The following is a 23,455-nucleotide window of genomic DNA, read 5'->3' as shown; positions in this document are numbered from 1 at the left end:
CAGGATGACGAATGTGTTTTTGTTTTGGTTTTACTAAGTATATCTAGACACGTGCACAAATCCCTCATGCACCACAAAAAATTTATGAAGCACCATGGCAACATCTGTGTGCAAATAATTCAGCATGTGACCACAATAAACCAAAGCTATCAAATCAGCTTCACCTTTAAACTTAGAAACCGCAATTCTGTTTATAAAGCAACAACAATCACCTCAAGGTGCTTTATACTGTAAGATAAAGACCCCACAATAATACAGAAAAACCCCAACAATCAAGTACTTGGTGACAGTGGGAAGGAAAAACTCCCTTTTACCAGGAGGAAACCTCTGGCAGAACAAGCGATGGGACGGGCAGCTATCAGCTGGGCGTAAAATAAATGTTCATGACAGAAAAACTGAATAAACCTTAAGATGGTCAATAAACAAGGCCTGGTTTAGCTTACTGGTGGAGCAGCTGCCCGATTTGTGTTCTTTGCTGTATGTCAAATATCAAATAAAGGCAAAAAAAACCCAAATAATCCTAAATGAAGGTCAATAAGCAAAAAAGTGGTCCTCTTCCTCAGATTTTATATGCCCTGGACGGGCATATAATAAGTGCTATAGATACAGATTAGACAGAAATACAGTACAAAGTAAAAAATGACAGGAACATGGAATAAATTCCCAGATTTATTGGATAGGTGAAATATGCCCTCAATCATTACACATGCTTAAAACTCAATTGGATACCAGATTTTCAGATGTATCTTGGAACGCAGCTCTTCTTCTCCCTGTACTAGTCACAGGCTAGTTGTCCACCAGTGTCACTGCGTTAAGCTGAATTAGCAAAAATATACCCTCATTTGGACCCGATATGTAGCGCATGTAAATCACCTCCCGGTACTTTAATCCAGATGTTTTAGTCAGACCCTGACCTCAGTGCATTCTGGTGTTCCATATTTAAATCACTCAGGGAGGCTTTAAACACACCAGCTGAGCCCAGTCCTATGATTGCCATATTTAGTGTGAAACCTGGTCTAAAAACATCCATAATACTCTTTCTTTTGATTGCCTGTTAGCCCATCATCTTGTTATTTAAAACTGGAATGATTACCTCCACCACCCCTTGCCAGGTGGATGAGGGACACCATGTTCCATTTGAAGTGAGAAAGGGTTAAATACAATACTGTTCAAAAGTCTTCAGTCACCATTCGTTTATTCATATTTTGCTAGGAAAATGGAAAATGGGTGTCTTTGTTCAGTTCTCTGTTGAGATAATTTCATTCTGCTTCACTAATGTTGAAGTCTGGGCTCTGGGGAGGCCAATCCATGACTGATCATGTTCTAGTGTGTGTGTGTGTGTGTGTGTTTGTATCCAAGTATAATTCTACTGCACTGACAGTATGTTTGGGATCATTGCAATACTGAAAAAAGAAGCAGCTATCAATCAGCTGCTTTTGAGATGGTATTGTATGGTGGATTTAAATTTGGTGGCACTTTTCTGCATTCATAATTCCATCAGTTGTGATAAAATCCCCTATTTGGCATAGCTCAACCTTTTTTCCCTGTTTCCCTTCTAGCTTCTTGACTGCCGCTCTTCCACTGAGACCCTTTCTGATGAGGTTTCAATGAACAGCGAGAGAGAACAAATCGTGTATTTTTTGTGACAAACTGCTAATAAAAATAGGTAAAATTGGTTCTTTTCTAAGTCCTTGTGTAGACACAAGACTTTTTCATCCCTTGAGTTTGGTGTCTTTTTTTATACTTGAATGATTGAAAATTCCTCTCAAAATAGAAGGACTGAAAATGAGCTTGCATCAGTAGAGGGCAGCACTTCTGTGAGTAGTTTGTCTTGTAAAGTGACTCTGTACCAAGGATGCATTAACAGAGCTAGTAATGCATCCACACCCACTTCTTATCATAACAGCACAGCTCTGGAAACACTTCAAGCTAAAACTCATTAAGGCAAATCACTCAGAAGAGCATTAACACTTGATGGGATTATGAGACAGTGGAACAAATGCAAAGGCAGACAACTCAAAGAAGGCTCTTATTTTAGGGTTCTGATCACTTTGTTATGATACAATAGCAGCCAGTGTCTTAATCAAGCCGGTTACTATAGTGACTGTAATCCAGTGTCACTAATTCCAGATGTGTCTCAAGAGGTTTTACCGTCTGTTCAGGTTCTTTAACCCGTTTGGATCAGGAAAAAGGAAGAACAAACCTTAAGAAGGCTTATAAACATAATAGCTGAAAAGCTAATAATTCTATCTAACATCCTTGACTTTTAATGGTTGAGCTTTGTTAATGAATTTGTCAGTTTTACCTGCTCATCTTGGCTCAGGTCATATATTGGGGTTTTTTTAAATACCTTTTTTTCTTTGCAATTACCAAATTTATTAAAAAGCCCTATTTAAACATTCCTGGCAGTGTGGCTAACAACTCTAAAGCAAAAATGCAGGAAGTGTCATGCAGACAGACACGTGCAAGTAATTCCTCTAAAACACATTTTAGCTGAACAACTGCTCAAAGGTTTTAATGGCCGCCAATGTCACTGCCTGCTATCATACTGGTAAATGTCAGGGTAAAAGGTTAAAATGCTGCTTGGCATCAGTTAAACATTAACCATGTTCACCACAGATTGAATGCACTTGGAAAACAATGATGCTTTTCTTACCCCCCAAAATCCCAGACAATCTGAAGTAAGAGCCTTCTGCTGGTGTGATTAGCTGCACCTGAGAGTGTTACATGTAACCTTTATGTAACGGTTCATAAACTGTAACAAGTACCGTAGACACACTTCTACCTTACTACTGCTGAGGATAATACGATGTATTGAAAATGTATAGCTAACACTGTTATTTCTGTTATCTGCTACACAATATCGAACTATTTATTTATCTAGCTAGCATCACTGAATTTTAAGTAGTGATGCAGGTTTCAGCAATTTACTTTTTTTTTTTTAAGTTTTCAGTCTAATTTTGCCCTTGTCCTTTACACCTTAAAATATATTGATACCATCTTATAGTCAAGTTTAAACCATTCATGTATGTATTCTGTGTATTGTATATTTTCAACTTTGTGATAAATCTGTCTTAGTACATGGCGCCGTGCCAGCTCTCACACGACAAATCCTGCTGAATGTTTTTAAACAAGTGTTGCTTATCTTCTTTAATCGTGTGTTCAACCTAAATATTACGCTGACTTGCAATATTACAGTTTTTTACAGACGCTAGGACACATTTCCCAATACTTAGGTCACTTTTGCAAAACACTTCACACAATCCACCTAACTGACCGTCAGCTTGGCAAAGCAGTTCATTTCACATTCAAAATGCACTACAACTACCAAAACACTTCATTCAGGTCTCAAATAAACTCATTCGTCCAGAACACTAGCAAAGGTTGACAGCCGACAAACACACTTTGTCACCCACAAAACAATGACCTAAAAAACACTAACAACATGTAGCATTACACAGTGTTTTCTTGTGTAAAACAAGGACACATCTCTGTTTATAATTTCAATATATGTTACTGGAATGAATCAGACATCATGCAGAATTCGTTAATATTTGTTTATGTATTTTAATTTTTTTGCACTAAGTAATCCCAAAATACAAGAATTTGTATACACACCATCCACTGATACACATACAATAGTAATGCTATTCTACTCGGTCTTCTCCATTTGGCCACAGGTTCTCATCCACATCACATCTCATGTCATCTAGGGCAACACACCTAGGAAATAATCTTCTGGCATGCCAGAATTGAAGGAGTTGAAAAATTGAAGGAGTAACACCTGTGTAGATGTTCATCTACAATGAGGATCAGCTGTGGCTGGTTAAACTGCATTTTTAGATTTACAGTTTTTTCTGATTGCTTAAACCCTAACTGTGATTCCTGTAGCACAATCTCTAAAACTATTCAGACTTATAGCAAAACCACTCACTGAGTTTGCAAAACTAAAAGCACAAAAACTGTTTTGCACTCAGTTTGCAATTTTGTAACACACACTTTGCAAAACGGTAGGCACAATTCACTGCACAACACTCAATTACCAAATTTCCAACACACTCCTAGCAAAAGTATACACATGTATGGCTATCATTAACACTAATTTGCCAACTGTCTGGCACACTTTCACATGTGAAAACTTTTTTAGATAATTAGTTCACTTTGCAATCAGCCTAAGCACTATAATACAGGTAAGCTGTGTGTGCGGAGTACAATGGAGGGAGCAGAAAGAGTGAGAAGTAGAGGAGGCCGAGGAAGAGGACGTGGAGGTGAAGAAGTAGGATGAAGAGGACGACAAGGACAAGGAGGAGCAAGAGGAAGACGAGGAGGGGGGAGAGGAAGATGAGGAGGGGGGAGAGGAAGGGTAGGAAGAGTAAGAAATAGAATTGCTGATGACATCAGAGCTACAATAGTGGACCATGTAATCAACCGTGGAATGACCCTGAGGGTAGCTGGCCAACGGGTCCAGCCTAACTCGAGCCGCTACACTGTAGCAAGTACCATAAGGACATCTTGAAATGAGAATCGGTTAGTACAGTCACTTCACACAAAGATTTGTAGCACTGCCATATGCCAATGAGAAACACACCAATACCATTGATGTAAAAATACTGAAATTGTTACTTTACAGAATTGCTAGATGACCAGATGCTGGGGGCAGAGGAAGCATGTTCACTGCAGACCAAGTAACCCATATAGTCATTATGGCGATTGCAAATAATCCTATACTTGGAAATAAACACTTGTGTTTGTTTTGATGTGTTTGAATAAACACCAGTACTTGAAGTTTGGATCCCTCTATGCTTATGGATCTATGACAGCAGTATGAGCTCAAACTGACATAGCCTACCTTGTGCGCAGAGAAAGCAAAAGCCAGATGTGTTTTGTATTCATACCATCAGTGTGCAGTTGGCGCATTGTGTGCTTAGTAGATGATGGCTTGTGTGTACTGTTTGATACGGAAACACCATTTTTACGAAGGTGTGAAGAGTTAATCTAGCTGTGTTCGCTTTTGCAAGAGAACTACAATGTTTTGATTATTGGGTGACAGGTTTTCTTATTTGTGTGAAGAGTTTTGCAAAATTAGCCAATAGTTACAAAAAATGTGCTTAAGCAATCAGAAAAAACTGTAAAATATGTTTCAATAAAATATTGCTGTTGGATTTTGCTGTCTTTTCAAGTTTTGCATTGTGTTATTGTTTTGGCCATAAGTTTTACAGTTTTGAAAACATGCAAAATGTCCTGTCCGTACAAAGATTTTTGCCAGTTGTTGTGTCTGAGTGAGAAGATAATTCATGAAATTTGAGAGATGTAGTCATTGAATGCATTTTGTGCCAAAACAATGATAACTGGTCCTCAGTTTAGCCCACATAGACTTCTGTTGTGCTCACTGTGTGAGGAGTTTTGCAAACGTGACCTAAGTATTGAGAAATGTGTCCTAGCGTCTGTAAAAAACTGTAAGAGCTTGTGCATGCGTGTGTATGTGTGAATTCCTCAGAATCTGTTTGCAGTCCCATTTACACCTGAATTTAATTCTAGGTAAGAATTTATTATGTTTAAAGTTAAGATAAATCTCCAATAAATAAGTGAAGTTAACTGAAATAATCTTTGATCTGATGTGTGTGTGTGTGTGTGTGTGTGTGTGTGTGTGTGTGTGTGTGTGTGTGTGTGTGTGTGTGTGTGTGTGTGTGTGTGTGTGTGTGTGTGTGTGTGTGCATATTTTATTGTGGTGTAAAGCTTTTTAGGGATATGCTCAGGTCCAAAGTACAAAAGCACAAGTTAGTATGAGAGTTCTTATAACACCAGCTACTTCCTTCTTTATATATTTACTAACATTTCCTCATTCTGAGGGAGAGGACAGTGCTGAGGCTGAAGTTGGGGGAAAGAAAGGCTTATCTTTGTACATTTATGGCCTCGTGATCAAAACTCTCATATTCTGGACGCCTAGTCTCAATTCATACCCGTTATCAGAGCCTCATAAGGAAACAAAATCAGAACAAAGCTTTTCCAGGACCCAGCAGTTCGCCCTTGACTAGTGACTGCACTGTAAGACATAAGCTGAGCCAAACCAGGGCAGAAGAAGACGTTGACTTGAGAGACTACTGGACAATGTCAGTGCCCCCCAGAGTTGTCCACAAGAGGAGGGAGACGATCACAGCCCTGCCTCTCTACTACTCCGGACACCTGCTGAAGAAACACAGTAAAGACAAGGTAAGAACGAATATGGGGAATAAACATGAGGAAATGTAAATAATTAAGACCAAACAAACCAAACAAAAGCTGCAAAAGTGTAACAAAAGTAAGGACTTATAATGGAGAATTAGCTTTGTCGGCCTGTTACTAAATCACTTACTGACCGACAGTATTTTAATGCTGTAGGTCAGAGAGTTGGGTCTTACTGCACTGCACTGTAATGTTGGTTGCTGAGTACAAGCTACATATCTGATTATTAATCCGCTAGATTACATAAATTTGTGTAGCATAATCTGATTACTCTTGGACTACTTTAAAAAGTGGAGACAAAGCAAATTTTGTGTTACTCAACATCAAAAAACATAAAAATGTTTTATGTCTGTACTCTTCATGCAGTCATGACTTTCAGCAGACACACAGTGCTGTGGTACACATAAACTATGTAGGACACATTTTTATGAGATTGTTTTATTGGTTATCGAAAAGGTTTTATAACTGTAAAATATTTTAATGGCATGAAAAATGTAGAGAAGCAATTTTTGACATTATTATTCAAATGTAATCTGGGCTGACTGTAGTTGTTTCAATCTGACGTAAACTGTTACTGCCTTATTGTGGAGAGGGGACTAAATTTAACCACCTTTTATCACCGGTGAGTGAGTAGCTCGGCTCTGACGGTGCATCATATTTTATAATGGTAATCCTACAATAAATATACAAGACATAGAGGTCTGTATATAAATACCTCATCTGTAAATTATCTTACAGCCTTTAGATACGTGTAAATACAATCATGTGACAAAGAGCATTTTTGAAAAAGCTACATCCTTACTGTTTCCACAGGAGTTAAGAGGGTAAGAGGCAGCCATGGGCCGTTAATCAAATGTACTTGATGAACTGATCACCAGCAAGAGTTTTAGCAGTTTGCTAGTCTGGACCATTCTGGTGTGTTTTAAGACAATCTACCCAGGGTCGATGTCTCATCAAGATCAGAAAAATTTCAACAACAACCAAGAGCTACATTTCAGACTCTACAGGCCTCAGTTGGCGTGTTAAATGTTAAAGTTTACACCAGAACAGTTAGAAAAAGACTGAACAAGTAGTGCATTTTTGGAAGGGTTGCCAGCAGAAAGCCTCTGTTCTCACTAAAGCAAACATGGCAGCACAGCTTTGATCCGCAAGGTTGCATCTGAACAAACCACGAGACTTCTGAAACATCGTCCTTTAGACAGATGAGACCAAAGTAGAAATGTTTGGAGATAATGTACAGCAACACGTTTGGAAAAAACAAACACAACATATCAGCACAAACACCTGATACCGATTGCAAACATGGCGGTAAAGGTATCTGCAAAGTTCACAGGCCCTGTGAACTTTGCAGATACTGAGTTGACTGTGAATCTCTCTGTATACTAAATATACAAATGTGAGGCCATCTGTCTGACAGCTAAAACGTGGCAAAAGTGGGTCATGCAACTACACAATGGAGAGCACCAAATCTACTAAAGAATGGCTGAAAAGAGAAAAGAATCAAGGTGCTGCAGTAGCTCAGTCAAAGTCCAGATAGCAACTAGATACCGAATCAGGAAGTGTGCATAGTTTTCCACATGACTGCGTAGCTGAAAAACTGAAACAGGTCAAGTGTAAGTAGTTTAAGTGTGATGCCTGATATGTTCATCAAATGACTTTCAGGATTTCAAGAAATACTATGGAGAGCTCCGTGGGTGTTCGCTGTTTCTGTACAAGGATGACACACAGGATACCGTAAGCAAACACCTATGCTTGTTCACATTGTGCGCTTGACTTAATCACTGAATCATCTTTTGAAAATATGTGGAGTGTTTAATTCCAAGAATTAGGAAGTAGCTTTGAGGGGCAATAAGGAAGTGCTGGGAGCACTGACCTGATTTTTTTCTCAGTATACAGAGAAGTTGGACCTGGACCAGCTGAAGTCGATGGAGTCAGACTCTCCATATCAGAAGAAGGAACCCACTGTGTTCACTCTCAGCCTCAGCACAGAGAAGGTGCAACTTAAGGTCTGTTGTGATAAAACTCACTTCAAATGATCCAATTACATCTAATATCTAATCTTATAATTAATCACTGGATGGATCAATACTATACATCGCACCAGCTTTTTATCAACTGTGTGTGTGTGTGTGTGTGTGTGTGTGTGTGTGTGTGTGTGTGTGTGTGTGTGTGTGTGTGTGTGTGTGTGTGTGTGTGTGTGTGTGTGTGTGTGTGTGTAGATGGACAGTGCAGACATGGGAGAGGTGTGGAGGGGTTTCATCCTGACTGTGGTCAAGGTGAGCAAACACACGCCGATCTAATTGATTCAGCACAATTATTTCCATTTATACAGGATATTACACACACACAGTGATGTAGACAGTGGTATTTAAATAATGTTCACCTGGTACAGATAAAGTCTGAAGTCCTTCGCATTATTACTGCACAGCAGAAATCGAGACCCAGGCAACATTTTTCTGTTCAGTGATGATGACCCTCAGTTTCTTGTTTGTAGCTGAACGCCTGGTGTTGTCTTTTGTGATTGGATGTGTTGTGCATTCAAAGATGCTCTTCTACCTTAGTTGAAATGAGCCGTCAGGTATATGGTAAAATCCCAAAAGATCAGCAGTTTCTGAAATAATCAGACCTGCCCATTCAGCACCAACAGCAAAGGCCGAGTCACTTAAATCACCTTTTTTCCTTCTCAGTTTGAACTTCACCAGGTTACCTTGACGGTGTCCACATGCCTAAAATGTGCTGAGTTGCTGCCATTTGATTGACTGATTAGATATTGGTGTAAATGAGCAAGGTGCCAGATAAAGTGGCCAGTGAATAAACGTTTATATATTTTTAAAATATATCAGGATATATTTTTGAACATGTTACAGATGATCTGAATGGTACTGAGGTCGAGCTCGTGTTTCCTTGCAGAAGGAGCTTCCCAGTAAGCTGCAGCTGATGCCTGGCCAGGTGTTACAGCTGAAGGAGGTTCTCACTCAGGAAATAAAAAGAAAATCCCCATCGTCACGTCCACCGCTCCCACCTCGACCAGGTTTCCTCTCAGGCCCGCCATCCAAAGACAAATTGAGCTCTGAGATTGCTGAGTAAGCACTGTCTGCTGTTTGTGTAAACACTGATCATTTGTAGGTTCAGAAAATTCTCAGATAGACTTTAAAAAGTGCTTCAAAACAGTTAAAATACAATAAAATAGAAGTGTGCCTCCTTGTTTTTCCTTTGAATCCTGTAGGTGTTTCTTTGATGTGACTCGAAAGGAGGCTGAGAAGATGCTAGAGGAAAACCCAGAGTGTGGAAGCATCATCCTTCGCCCGTCCACCATGCCCAACAACTACGCCTTGACCCTCAGACAAGTGTCATCCAGGTCTGCTAATCTATTCAAACCTCTGATATACACCACTGAATGCAGAATACCTGCTCATAAATGACTATTGAATTTTGACCATTAATCTTTTTGTATTATAAATTTTCTCCTGTACTGACTGATTTCATCAGCACATCAGCTATAAATGTCTTGTTTTATATCTCTTACAATAATATATATTACTGAGTTTTAGAACTATTTTAATATTGTTCCTGCTAATTTCGTAATGTAACGTGAGTTTGAGTGCTTTGAAAGATGCCAACAAACAATTTATTCACCTTATTATTATTATTATTACTGGTAAGTCTGACACATTGACACAGAGAATGAAGTGTTCACCAGGAACTAACTGGCGATAAAAACAGTATTGAGTGGGACAGACAGAAAGTGGAACGTAATATGAACTTTGCTCAGTGAAAGCCCATTGAGCAAAAACACACTGTGAAGAATTTAACTGTAATATAATCATCACAACGTTTCTTCTGTTTCAGCGGGCCTGTAATGAAGAATTACAGAGTGACCCAAATAAACGCCGGATTTGTCATTGAACTGGAGACACCAGTAAGTCCTTACAGGCTCTCACAGCTTCTCACCAATCAGAATATATTTCAGCTAAAGGACACATTTACACATAAAGTTCCTTCAAAGCCACAGGAGCACAAGTGATTCAAAGAAGAATCATGAGCGTGTAGTGAGTGAAATTAGAGGCGGACAGATCAATCGTGTTGTTAACGATACTGGTTTTGGATCAACACTTTAGTAAGTTGTTTGGAGACATTTACCTGATGGCATTAACACATAATCAAAACACAATGCCGAAACCCGGGATTGAACCAGGGACCTTCAGATCTTCAGTCTGACGCTCTCCCAGCTGAGCTATTTCGGCAACAAACATGTTCAGCAGAAGGACCTATGTGTTCGCCTCACTTGAACAAACCTCAGGCTAGTTTTAAGTCATGATCCATGCCTAGAAACTCACAGGAAAAACAATTAAAATGGGATTAACTTCAGATGAAACCAGATTTTTTTACTGGGGCAACCCACATACACAATTCTGTTCAGGTTCATGGATGTAGAGGAGGACATGCAGAGGGTTGGTGTTGCAGAAAAATACTGTAGTTCACCTTTTCTAAAAATTTATTAATCAGTTAATCAAAGCACAATGCCGAAACCCGGGATTGAACCAGGGACCTTCAGATCTTCAGTCTGACGCTCTCCCAACTGAGCTATTTCGGCACTGGAGTGCCATTATGATGCATGCTCAATCATCCAGGTAAGTAAATCTCCAAAAGTTGATTCTGTTCATCTAGACGTAGCGTTTTGTGGGAGAAATGTTTCATCACTCATCCAAGTGACTTCTTCAGTCTCAGCTGACTGCAGGTTTCCCCAATCTTATAAACAGTACATTTGCATGGTTTCAGTCATTATGTAATGTAATGTTTATAAGATTGGGGAAACCTGCAGTCAGCTGAGACTGAAGAAGTCACTTGGATGAGTGATGAAACGATTCTCCCACAAAACGTCACGTTCATATGAACAGAATCAACTTTTGGAGAGCACTGGAGTATCACCAAGCATCCATGACTTGCACCAAAAAAGGCAAGTGATTCAGTAACTGACATCACCCAGGTGCTGCTGACCAACAGAGTGCCAGTGGAAACTGTACAACTGTTAGCACAAAGACAGAGGAAGAGGAAAAAGGGAAGGCATATGAGGAGGGAGCAAGAGAGAAGGAAAGGCAGGAGTGTACATATGTGCAAATGCATTTCTCTTACTAAACCATTTACTGGTTAAATAAGGGGAAATAAACAGACTTTTCAACAGCATAAGATTAATTGCCAAGAACTACTGTTCCAATAAAGAAATTATTGATCAAACACGAATGTCCTTACTTTCTGTGCCAAGTAATTTTAACTGAGTAAATGACTTGAATTTGGTAGTCATGTGGGAGAGCACCAGACTGAACATCTGCTAAGAGGGCAGTATGTCCTCTCAGGCTTTTTTTTAAACATTTAACCATTTTAGATACAGGTCAGATTTAAAAGGCAGAGGTTGTGGTTCAGTTTTATTATAATGGCCTAATAAAACTGAACCACAACCTCTGCCTTTTAAATCTGACCTGTATCTAATGATTAAATGTTTAAACCAAAAGCCCTGAGTGGAACCAGGGGGCCTTTAGCAGATGCTTCAGTCTGACGCTCTCCCACATGACTACCAAATTCAAGTCATTTACGGGAAAGAGTGAGGGAGACTGTGCACTGACACAGCAAATAATTCAACATTCAGTGTTGATCAAACTCATATAGCAAAATGGAACAGAAGGTCTTGGAATTAATAAATGCTGTGAAAATCATTATGTGATTTATTGCATAGAGCAATAAAACTGCAGAGCTAATAAAGACTGAAGATCTGAGGGTCCTAGGTTCAAGTCCAGGTTTTGGCAATGTAGTACATTTCTGTGGAGCACAAAGTTCAGATTATTGCCAGTTTGCAAGTCTCAGCAGAACAGTGAAGCTTTACAGTGTTAAACAGGCCGCCTGTAATTATCGTTGTTTTATTATTATTTTATAAGCTGTAGAAGTGTCATAAAATCTGCTTTCTGTAATAGAGGAATGACAGATACTTCTGATAAATCAAAGGGGAGCATCATTAACCGAGTCTATCTTTGGCTTTTTTTTTTCACACGTCCTCTGTAGGTGACCGTCAGCTCCCTGAAGGATGTTCTAAAATACTTCATTGAAAAAACTGAGTATCGGCTTTGTCCTTTCATTCCATCTCAGCCCTATGACACTTTGATCGGTGAGAGTACTGCTTTTAAAAATGGTTACAGTGAAGTGGGCAACTCCTAACCACCGATTGTGTTCAATAGAGGCGTCACCAGCTCCCAAGTGCCTCAACACAACCGCACGTGCACCTAAACCACTACCAAAGGCACAAGTGCCCCCTATGCTGCGGTCACGGACCAAAGAGGAGATTCTGCCAAACAAGCCTGATGAGGGAGAATATGTCATTCCTGATGATCCCAATGACTCCAGCCTGAATCTAGGTGAGCAGAGTGAATGTTGATTTAAAAACAAAACAAACAAGCGAACGGGCAGAAATCAAGGCAAATGTAAGAGCAAGTCTAAATGACTTGAATGCTTTTGTTTAAACCAGCTCAGTTGGATGATGAGCTCAGGAGAGCCCTAAAACAACGGAGAGAAAACATCTATGTTTCGACTGATGAGAAAGTCTCCCCTTATGAAACAAAACTGAATGGAAAAACAACGATCTAACACGGCACAGTGGACGACCGAGAAACCGACAGCGTGAAGTAGGGACTGGTGTAACCTGACAAGTATAACGTAAAACTTTTACCTACAGCTCAGAGATCACAATGTTCACGGTGAAAATGGCTAAATTCTGCTTTATTGAAACGAAATTTATACATTTTTCTCCAAGATGGGAGAGTTTGGACCGTTGCTTAAATATTGTGACCAAATGAGCGGACGGTGCTAGATGATCAAAAGGATTTCTGTGTTTATTTCAGTGACCACTAATATCTGCATCCGTCATTGCAATCCAGCTGAGGGGTGTCAATAAAAAAGCTGAACATTTCATCCCGTAGTCAGTCCCAAAAACTTTGTAAAAGATTAAATGTTTGTTCAAATCTTTGTACCTGTGGATGGATCCGTATTGGAACTTTTACACTGAGGGTTCACCAAAGTAATCAACCCCCTCGGGAACTTGGATGTTAATGAATGAAAAGTCATGCCCTGGATGTTTAGACTGGGCTGAGGGCGGCCATCAGCGACACCGCTACAGCTAAAGTAATAATACCAGAAGCAGGAGGGTCTGAACATGAGGATGAAACATGTTTGAGAGCCCGAGAATATTTTTAAAAAGCTTGGCCAATGCTAGATAAGATTTTCACATTGCAGAGTTGTAAGATTATCAGTGAAGGTCTTTAATATGTTCTTGATGAAAGATTGTTTATATGTGCAACGTTGCATCACTGTACTCCATTTTTGTATTTTTCATAAGTTTTGTAAGAGTGAGCTTAAACGCTGTCACTGGGGTTGAATATGATTCCAACTCTGCTGAGTGCTTTCTTGCTTTACTGATTGATTGATGACTATTTTCACAATACAAAAGTGATGACTCTGATGTCAAAAATCTCACGTAGGTGAAAACAATCAACTGCCAAAGTAACATGAATAGGTTTTGCAGATTAGCTTTGGTTTTTGTCTCAGCTTCTGCCTGTTATTCATGTTTAAATGTGTAAAAAAAAAAAAGAGAAAAGAAACAAAAGCTTAAAGCACTGTTGTTTATTTCGGATCAATGTATAATTAAATTGTAAATATAGAAAACTGATGTTTCTTCTTATTCTTTATTAATAAATTAAAAACAAACAAACAAAAAAAAAACCACAGACACAATCCAGGATCATTGTTATTTTTTTTTTATTTTCCACACACAGGAGTAAGCCAACATAAACTTTTGAAATGTTATAGTTTTATAAGTTATTCCATTAAGATTGCACTTTATTTTATTTTTTATCTTTATTGTGGATCATGTTATAGGTTTAAAGTTTAAGGATCATTCATTACTCAGTAAAGACAGCAAGACTGTGAAAAATATTCAATAAAAAAGAAAACCAAACACACTATCCCTTTTCGTCTCACTCCTTCACTATAGTGTTTATTTTTTGTTTTTTAAGAGTAGCGGTCTCTTCCTGTTTCACATTTCTTATATTCAGGTCCTTTACACTCTGTTGTAGCAGCCTTCGTGTGAGAAATACAAATAAAATGTCTGTAATAAGTTAACATCTCAGGATTTAAAAAATAAAACAGAATAAATAAGATGATTGTTCCCTAATGTAGACCTGCCTCCGCCTGCCCTTGTCGGTGTTACATTACTTTTCGGTGAGTGACAGCTGCAGGATCCTCTCCAGCTCCTCCTCCTCCTCCTTACGCTTCCTGTAGCAAAATAAGAAGTTCATCTGTCAGAACACTGACAGCATCATCACTTTAAGATGACTTTCTTCACAGGTTTAAGGCATCTGAAAAGCTGTTCGGATCGTGTTATAAGTGTAATCTGAAGGTGAAGTGTCTTGCCCAAGGACACAACGACCGAGACTGTCCGAGCCAGGGCTCGAACCGGCAAACTTCCGGTTACAAGACGAACTGCCAACTCTTTAAGCCACGATCGCCCGATAGTGTGTTAAAGTAGTGTTAAATGTAAAGTGGTGTATTTGATATCCCCGTGTAGGTGTTCCTGCATCATCTTAACCCTTCAAAGCATGAATCACAAAATAATTGTCAGAAAATTCCAATTTTTTAACAATAGAGTATTTGGTGAATCTTCTGATGAAATTTAAAAAACATGAAATATTAATTTGCATATATGAGTTAAAATTTGTATCATATTTTATAATATTTTTTGCAATTTATTCCATACAAATATCTCCTGCAGTTTATTTGGGTTTTTCAGGGGGTGGGGTTAGGGAAGGGAGATCACACTTGTGATGTAATCTCAAAAACTCACTTAACAAATATGATTTGGCTTTAAAGGGATCAAGCACATTGTTGTGATGTCATAGCTTTGCAATGTGGGAGTGGGGGGTTTGTTTATATTAAGTTTTCCTCCACAACAAACAGTAAACATTTTAACTCTTTTCTTTAATCAGTTTGTACATAAGAACATTATCAACTTAGGTTTGCCATTAGCCAAATTTAGGTTACTCGTGTTTTAAAAGCATTAACTTCTTGGCTAATGCTGACTGAATGCTCCCTGGCCATTTGCGATGCTGATCCTGGAGCAACATTAGTATTGATGATGCAGGAACAACACCAACACACCAAAAGATTGAACAAATGTGGCTTGTTTGGAAGGACTGAAAGAAGAAAGCCTCCTCTCTCTAAAAAGCACATGGCAGTACAGCTTGGGTTTGCAAAGCTGCATCTGAACAAAGACTTTTGGAACAATGTCCTTTGGACAGACGAGTGGTGATGATCTGGGCTTGCTTTGCAGTCACAGGGCCAGGGCACCTTGTTGTCATTGAGTGGACTATGAACTCCTCTGTATACCAAAGTATTCTAGAGTCAAATGTGAGGCCGTCTGTCACAACAGAATGGCTGACTCAACCTGATTGAAATGCTGTGGTAGGGCATTAAGAGAAACCCTGCGAACCTCGATGAACTGAAGCAATGCCGTAAAGAAGCGTGACGTGAGAGACTGATGTAGAAAATAATTAAGTCAAGTTATTTATACTGAAAGGTGTTTCTACAAGCTTCTCAATCACATGGTGTACTCCGTTTCTCACAGGACCATAGCTGAAAAAAAAGTTGTCAATCTAAGAAAACTGCACAGTTCTTGCTGAAGCGCGCATGAATTATGAAAATCAAGAAATTTACTAATAAAAATGAATTTTTTGTTGAACAGGTGAATGTATTTAATCAGGTTACCACCCAAACGAAAGGCACCAAAAGCAACGTGACTTCACACCGAATTTGCAGCTCATTACCATCTGACACAAAGGAGGATGGAAGAGTAACTCACTGCTAAATGTGCATTAACTCACCAGAGATGACTGAGGATGACCGACTGAAAACAATACACGAGTCTGAGTCGTTGTGAGTCCTAATCTGGGTCAGAATTTTTTAATTTTCACCTTTATTTCATAAAATTGTGTCCGTAGAAGTTCACAAGACTGCAGAATGAGAAGTGACCCCCCACAGCCCCCCACTGTTTTGCTCATTCAGTGGACTGAACCTTTCACTTCGGGCATTTAGCATCTGCTGAAATCCCTCGTGCTTCATAAAGACACTTTTAAACTGCCTGTATAGCTAGTAGTTTGCAGGTTCAATCGGGCCTCTTTGACAGCAGCTGAACTATGAGCCGCCATTAACACCAGAAATAATTAGACCGCTACAGCTGAAGGCTGATATAGTTATAATAACATCAGATAAACTACTTTGCTATTTGGCTATGATAGCGCTGGGTAGCATTAATGGGGTGCTGACAAGCAGTATTTTATCCCTCATTATCTTCCTCTCCTTTTTTTCATATTTTATTTTTCAAGCTTAAAACATTTTTAATGTTTCCAGCCACGTGAGAGCAAGGAAACTTGTCTGCAGTGTCCCCCGCCTCTAGCCCAGTGACAGATGGATAACCCTGAATTAGATACGTGGTTATGAAAAAGGGTGGTTAGATGAATGGATGAATCCATCTGAATCCAACTGCTTCCCTAAGCAGGGAATAATTTGTCAGCATCATTTGTTTTTTGAGAGATTTTTGACACCTAAAGTGTCGCAGTTGTTGTTTGTCACACCATGCTGCCAAAATATGAGTTTGAGATGAAAGAGCAGAGGGCGGCACTCTCTGTGTGCACACTCCATTAAATTAAAACAAAAATAAAAAAGATGACTAATACTTTGTAAGCTCTACAAATTCTAGCAGGTGTGAGAGGTTTTTTGTTTGTTTGTTGTCGTTTCTTCCTTCTGTCTAACAATTATAGGTCATATAAACCCACAATTTCAGAAATGACTCATTTCCTCATCCATCTCGTCTCCACTCCCACCTGTCTATCTCCTCCTGCTCCCTGCAGGACAGCTCCATGGCAATCCGCAGCTGCTCGTCGAAGCTGGTCGCCACACCGTAGTGTGCGGATAAGCGCGGATCGGTCACTGTGCTGTAGGAGAGCGGGGAGTTGGCGGTGGGGTCCAACGGAGAGACAGAAGAGGGCTGGCTGGGGTCGGCCATCTCCTCTCCCTCTCTGCTGGCCAGTGAGATGGACAGAGACTCCTGGATCGCCCTGAGATGGGAGAGAAATGAGGACACCGTTAAATAACGACGGGTCTCTTAACAGGAGACTTTTCAAGCTGCGCTTCATTACAGGATAAATTTAAGCTGGTGCTCTCAGGAGAAGGTGGGAAGAAAAAGCTCATCACTGAACTCTATTTAGAAATGTGTAATTAAGTCACTTCACAAGCCAGGGATTTCCCTACATAACAACAAGGAAGATAAGTTAAAACTGTCTGATTTTTCTTTACAGTAACAACTACAAGAGAGTTTGTGAGGTCATAACCTTTTAACCAGACATGTCAAAAGGTGAGTGAAAAGTATATGATCAGTGCCATTTGTTTCCATTGTGAAGAGGAGGAGCACTGGCAAGAAAAAGAGCCTGTTAAATTTGGTTGCAGAGGTGTTATCACTTTCTTAGAAAGTGTAAGTATTAAAGTTTAATACCAGAGAAAACATATGGAGGATATCTACCTGCATGTCCTCATATCTCTGGCTGTTTTCTGAAGCTTTCATTCAGGCATAAAACCTTTAACTAGTGTGAGCAGCGTGAAAGTGTCCGTGAACTGAAGCTGGGCCTGGCAGCTGATCAGTGTTGCATACGATTTAGACAGACTGACTGAGATAGCAGACGTTTAGTCTCATCATTTCATTTGCAGAACAAACAAAAGTCAGAATGTCCAGCCAACAGTCCACGGACCAGTCATTAACATGTGTTGCATAGATGAGTGACTCAGCTGCCAGGTTTATGCTCCTCTCTGTCAAACACGACAATCTGGAAACAGTCCTTAGGTGTGTTGTGTGCCATCTCAGAACGTTTGAAGTAATTATTAAGGACATGGCCAGTTTAAGAAAAGAAGATGGGTAAAGCCTGAGGATAAGCTCACCTCTCCAGCTGAGAGTCTTCCTCGTACACGGGAGACTGTGGCACCGGACGGCTGTTGGTGAGGGCCTCCCAGATGGTCACCTGAAAACCAGACACAAGGGTTACACCTGGCTTTAGATTTAAGGACAACCTACACAGAGACTGTGCTGAGCTTTTAAATAATTCACAGTGGAATGAGTTTGAGATGATAAAAACACTGTAACAGTATTATGACCCGAGACCCTTTGTTTTTTAAAAGGTGCTGTAAAACGTCACATGAGAAGGGCAAATTAATAAACTGAGAGAAAATTTAAAAAAAACCCCAGAAAAGTCTTGCAAGGAAAAGAAGAACAAGGCTCTGTGACCCAGAAGGGGATTTGTTCTGACCTGGTCGCTCTCTGTGCCGGCGTCCAGCAGGCTCTGCTGAATGGCAAACTGCAGCAGGTTGTCATCCTCGTCCCTCATTGGCTCGCTGCGGCCCGGACCGAGAGTGGTGTAGTCGGGAGGGGGCTCAAACACTGAGGGGTCCACCTCACAGTGGAAGGGAGGAGTGGCCTGACCTGTGATATGAGAAAGTACATGATAATAACAATGATAATGATTACATGTCAATTTAAAGTCATGTAAAGGTATCAGGTACCACTAAATGTTAGGTCAGTAGTTACCAGCTTCTCCGGGGCTCTCTGGTTTGTGAACCGTCACAGAACTGACCGGCTCGTCACAGCCGCACAGGTTGCTGAACGTCACTCTGGCATTCAACACATGAAACAGAGGAATCTCTGAAAGGCAGACGGAGAGTTCAGTCAGACATGAGATGTGGTGGCCAGCAAGGACTTAAACAAAAACATATAAATAAAACTCCTTCCAAACCCACAAAAGGTGATTGGAGGCTCAGAGGTGATTGCATTTCTGGGATCTTCAATATATTTAATATAATTATATACTTCATATAAGCTAGGATTGCACACCCTAAACAAGACAGTTGCCATTTGGATTTAACCAGTTTTGACCGATGATTTGATACATGTGATTTTTACACCCTGGTAAACATAGAAACTAAAGTCTTTGCTCTCTCCTCTTTCATTTATACAGGTGCTTGCTCTTGTTATTGCAAAATAACTACCGTGAGATAATGTCAAGTTGGCAAACTTTCAAAAAGTCTCAAATAGTGCCACTAACAACATATATCTTTAACCACACTCACCTATCTTGACAGGGAAGCCTGGTGGCAGGCGGAGGGTGATGAAGTCACGCAGCTTGGCAAAGTGGGCGTTCGAAATGGCCATGAGGTCTATGATGGGTGTCACTTGCTCGGCCAGGGACAGAGGGTGAGACTCGCTCAACCACAGCGTTGCTTTAAACCTAGAATGGAGGCAGAACAACAAAAAGAGAAATAAGGGTGGTGATGAACATCTGTGCATGGATTTGCGTTGTGTATCTTACCTCTGAACTTTGCTGGTAAGCTCAATGGGGCGTCCAATGTCGCGGCCGTTCAAGTTGAACTCCGGGTTGAAGTATTCCTCAGCTGTGATGGCTGTGGGGTTGTGAGGACTGGCGCACTGGGACACGTTGCTCTAAGAGAAATATGGAAAGGGAGCAGTAAGTAACAGTGTTCATTAAAGGAGGCTGAAAGCAGTGTAGGTGGTGTGTGTGTAGATGTTAATGCACGGGCGCTGCTGAGACTTACCCCATTGTGAGCTGTGTGCTGTTCAGCAATCCCCAGGAAAGACTGCAGAGGAGTCTTTGAGCCTGAGTAGGAAGACAAAAAGGAATAAAAAGAGATCACTATAAAAGTGCTACAAAAATCCATTAAAATTTACTCTGTATGGTCTGTTTAAAGTGGACTGTAAATTTCCAGCCCCATATTTTTATTCCAGCACTTTATTAGAGCAGCTCTGCAAGACCCATAGTTCAAAATAGTCCTTATTTATCTTTTACTGTGCCTATGGACTGATGATCTATCTGACATGGAGCATTCTGAGCAGTTAGATGCTTCGGTTTCAATCTCAGAGGGATTACTCATACTTATTATTTAAAACCTTGACCACGTTTAACATGAACATTCACACTTGTAGCAGTGTATATATGACCAGAAACAAGTAAAAGCATAATAAGTCCACTTAAGGAAAGTATCCATGAAGAGCTAATTTTCTAATACAATCAACATTTTATTACAATAAATTGGTGAAAAATCACATTTTTCAGTCTCCACGATCTGTTCAAGATACACACCTCAGTTATGAGGTGTATCTGTGTGTATCCGTTGTTACCTTTGCTTCTCGACTTGTCCTGGTCTGACAGATGTTCTGTCCTTGAACGAGTCACCAGCTCCACATTGGTAGCGCTGTAAACCTATACACAACAACGCACAAAGGAAAAGCACCCGTGAGCATTTTAGTTTGCTTTCAGTCAGGAGTATGAGTGTCTGCCTGTCTAAATTCAAAAGCACAGTTTGAAATAAATAATTAAATACATCTAAAACTAAATGGGCTCACTCGCACTTACCTTAGCTTCATACCCACTGACGACCTCGCTCTTCTCAGAGCGCCAGCCCCAGATTCCAGACTTGTTCCTAAACACACAATGACAAATTAAGTACTCATTGTGCTAATATAATATATATTTCTACATGACTAACTGTGAGGATGCACTCAGAGTTTATGCACAGAAACATGAAAAATGAGATGTGTAGAAATAATTTAAGAATTCTGCGTATATGTATACAGTATGTTACCGCTCAAATGCAATATTGCGAGTGTTGAGGTGCGTGGAGACAATAGGCGATGTGAGTCTCTGGGCTGTGTTCTCTTGAGATGGCTGCATTGCTGCCAGGAGCGAAGGCGCATCACGAGGGGACAACACAAGCGGCTCTGTGTACACGACCTGCTTCTCATGGTCCACCTCCATGACCACTGCCCCATCGTCTGAGAAGAGATGGACAGATAGCACAAACAGCTAGGCTGTGTAATCAGGGTGCATACAAAACTCAATCAAGATACAGGTGCAAGAGGAAAATGACAATAATTCTGACAGAATGAAAGCCATCACAAAGCTAGAAGAACAGAATTGCTTTTTAGTCTTTCAGGGATGGCCTACATCAGCTCAGAATCTATCTATGTTAGTTTCTAAGTTAAAAGGCTTGCATGCTATTGTGGCCTAAGGTGCAAAAAGCGCATACCTCCACCCTTGAAGATATAGCTGCGTCGTCCTTTCAGCCAAGTCATGTGTTCAAAACCCAGGAGTGTGGTGTCCACACGGAGGCAAGAGCCACTCTTCCACACCCGGTAGACATCACTGGGGCACACTTTTGACACCAAGGGCACTGAGATGGAAGTTGAAGAAGATGAGATGCAGTTACAGTGAAGTAGCACTAGAAACAATTTGAATACCTAATGAATAAAAAGCTGGCTGACAATAAAGCTGACAATTTTTGTCTGAATTTATTAACTATCAATGAGAGAATCATATATGCTATAATCTGGTTGGTAGTGATACTCTAATTTTAATCCGCTGAACAACATCTGTTTGCGGCTGTTGTGGGAGCTGTCCAGCTAGTTGTGGTGCTGAAACTGACCTCTGTGGATATGCATTAATGAGCCACACTCACCCCAACTGGTAAACTCCCATTTCATCTCCACATAAAAGTCTCGTGCCTGGAAGACACAGAAGACACTCTTAGATCTTCTCAAGTCGTCTACCGTTTATGCCTTCAGATTCAATACAGCTCAAGAGCTGCTAAAAACATACACTGACACATCAGACTTAAATTCTTCCCCATCAACCTTCAACCAGGCACCAAGGAATTGATGAGGGTTGTCTCAGTTCAACGGGTCAGGTGTAAAACCCAAGAGATTACATTTGTGCAACCAGATGGATCTACCTGTCTTAGTTTGCTGAGCAGCTCGGGAATGCCCGCCAGTCTCTCAGTGGCACGCTTGAAGTCTCTGTACTGAAGCACCAGCTGTACAAGCTCAGGGTCCCCCGTGCTCACTGCCTCCTGCAAGACTGAAACATGCATTTATTTACAGAGGGTGTTTCTCTTTCCCTCAGTAGCCTGAGGGTAGGAAACAGAGAAGCAGCAGAGCACTCACTGGTCCAGCCCTGTGCGTTGCAATGTGTAGGGTCTGCAGAGTGCCTGAGCAGCACCCGGGTTGACTCCAGGTGGCCCAGACACACAGCAAGCTCCAGCGGGGTGCGCCCTCTCGGATCCAAGCGCTCCAGATCCTGCTGCAAAACCAAACACACAAGCAGCAGCAGCATGAGCGCAATGCAGTTCGACATGCCAAAAAAAAACCCCATCATCAATCACCAGCTCCAAAAAACAAAATCAAGTCTTACCTCTTTCTTCTGTAGCTCTCGATCCAGCTCCAGGTACTGATTGTTCCAAACCAGATAATGCAAAGGAAACGCTTCTTGAGCCATGTTTGACGACCGTTTGAGAGTTAATCAGCAGGAAAGCTACGACTTCTGCAGCAACACCACAGCAGACGGGTGCTGCGCTGATCGGCACCGCTGCTTAGCTAGCTAGCCTCGTTTACAGCAGGGAATTGTAAACTCTGAATGCAAGAGGTGTGTCACCAAGGGGGAAAAAACCCTTCCACTCACTAAATATACCAAAGTTGCTAGCGTTAGTCAGCAACTAAACGACTACTGTACCTGCCTATGGAAATTAGTGGGCTGAGTTAGCTAGGCTAACTCAGCCCACTAATTTGTTGTAGTTAACGTTAACTAGCAGCTAGCTGGGCTAACGTTAGCTAACTGGCTAATAACATCATTTCCCTCTCGTTTTGGCGCCTGTGTTCCATTATTCGTAACTGAAGACAGCCTAAAATGCGCCTCAGTGTCCGCTCATTTTTTCCACAGTGTCCTTAAAGTAGTAAAATAGCGGGTGAAATTGCCGGCTGATGGAGTTAGCTAGCTTCTCCCCCGCTGCTGCTACTGCAACCATTCCCCCCTTTCTTATCGCAGGGCTGTCTAAATAACACAAGACACGGCCTTTACTCCGCTTTCACATCCAGGTCCCTCGAGTTGGGGCATCCGAGATGATGCTGGTGACAGTTGATGTCGGGACGGCACTCGTTTCCTGCCAAGCAAACGCCTAATAAAGGCGATTACATCTGTCAGTCTGCTGCGATCCGGTACAAATATTCCTGTGTATTTACAGCCGCAGCGGCAGTTTTCTTTATTATTTATTTATCTAGGCGTCGCTTTATTTCCAGGTTATTGAG

General features: G+C 40.7%; 2 protein-coding genes across 2 annotated transcripts; one reads left to right on the top strand and one right to left on the bottom strand.

Moving 5' to 3' along the window:
• The first annotated feature begins 6,081 nt into the window (after nt 1-6,081).
• Nucleotides 6,082-14,270, top strand: LOC308408272 (signal-transducing adaptor protein 1-like). The gene is made up of 10 exons (XM_080900459.1): nt 6,082-6,210; nt 7,885-7,956; nt 8,112-8,228; nt 8,442-8,498; nt 9,133-9,305; nt 9,449-9,580; nt 10,072-10,141; nt 12,277-12,379; nt 12,450-12,626; nt 12,737-14,270. Exons 1-10 carry the CDS (start codon nt 6,109-6,111, stop codon nt 12,853-12,855), a joined length of 1,122 nt encoding a protein of 373 aa, XP_080756585.1. The 5' UTR covers nt 6,082-6,108; the 3' UTR covers nt 12,856-14,270.
• A 66-nt stretch (nt 14,271-14,336) lies between these two features.
• Nucleotides 14,337-23,229, bottom strand: ankrd13d (ankyrin repeat domain 13 family, member D). The gene is made up of 16 exons (XM_080900453.1): nt 22,566-23,229; nt 22,319-22,454; nt 22,108-22,232; nt 21,835-21,880; nt 21,406-21,549; nt 20,962-21,151; nt 20,733-20,799; nt 20,498-20,579; nt 19,915-19,976; nt 19,671-19,801; nt 19,432-19,589; nt 18,893-19,006; nt 18,615-18,787; nt 18,250-18,329; nt 17,142-17,375; nt 14,337-14,538 (listed from the first exon to the last, which is right to left on the bottom strand). Exons 1-16 carry the CDS (start codon nt 22,647-22,649, stop codon nt 14,475-14,477), a joined length of 1,890 nt encoding a protein of 629 aa, XP_080756579.1. The 5' UTR covers nt 22,650-23,229; the 3' UTR covers nt 14,337-14,474.
• Nucleotides 23,230-23,455: the final 226 nt, after the last annotated feature.

This window comes from Rhamphochromis sp. 'chilingali' (assembly GCF_963969265.1).
Source record: "Rhamphochromis sp. 'chilingali' genome assembly, chromosome: 13".
NCBI classification, from domain to species: Eukaryota; Metazoa; Chordata; class Actinopteri; order Cichliformes; family Cichlidae; genus Rhamphochromis; species Rhamphochromis sp. 'chilingali'.
The sequence above is the reverse complement of the archived record's forward strand: the minus strand, read 5'-3'. Positions and strand labels throughout refer to the sequence as shown.

Excerpts from the sequence above, each read along its gene's own strand:
- ankrd13d (XM_080900453.1), bottom strand. The coding sequence starts at position 22,649 with ATGGCTCAAGAAGCGTTTCCTTTGCATTATCTGGTTTGGAACAATCAG. Across the intron at positions 22,455-22,565 it reads GAGAGCTACAGAAGAAAGAG|CAGGATCTGGAGCGCTTGGA; the intron begins GTAAGACTTGAT and ends TTGGTTTTGCAG. Across the intron at positions 21,152-21,405 it reads CTATATCTTCAAGGGTGGAG|ACGATGGGGCAGTGGTCATG; the intron begins GTATGCGCTTTT and ends ATCTCTTCTCAG.
- LOC308408272 (XM_080900459.1), top strand. The coding sequence starts at position 6,109 with ATGTCAGTGCCCCCCAGAGTTGTCCACAAGAGGAGGGAGACGATCACA. Across the intron at positions 8,229-8,441 it reads CAGAGAAGGTGCAACTTAAG|ATGGACAGTGCAGACATGGG; the intron begins GTCTGTTGTGAT and ends GTGTGTGTGTAG. Across the intron at positions 12,380-12,449 it reads GCCCTATGACACTTTGATCG|AGGCGTCACCAGCTCCCAAG; the intron begins GTGAGAGTACTG and ends TGTGTTCAATAG.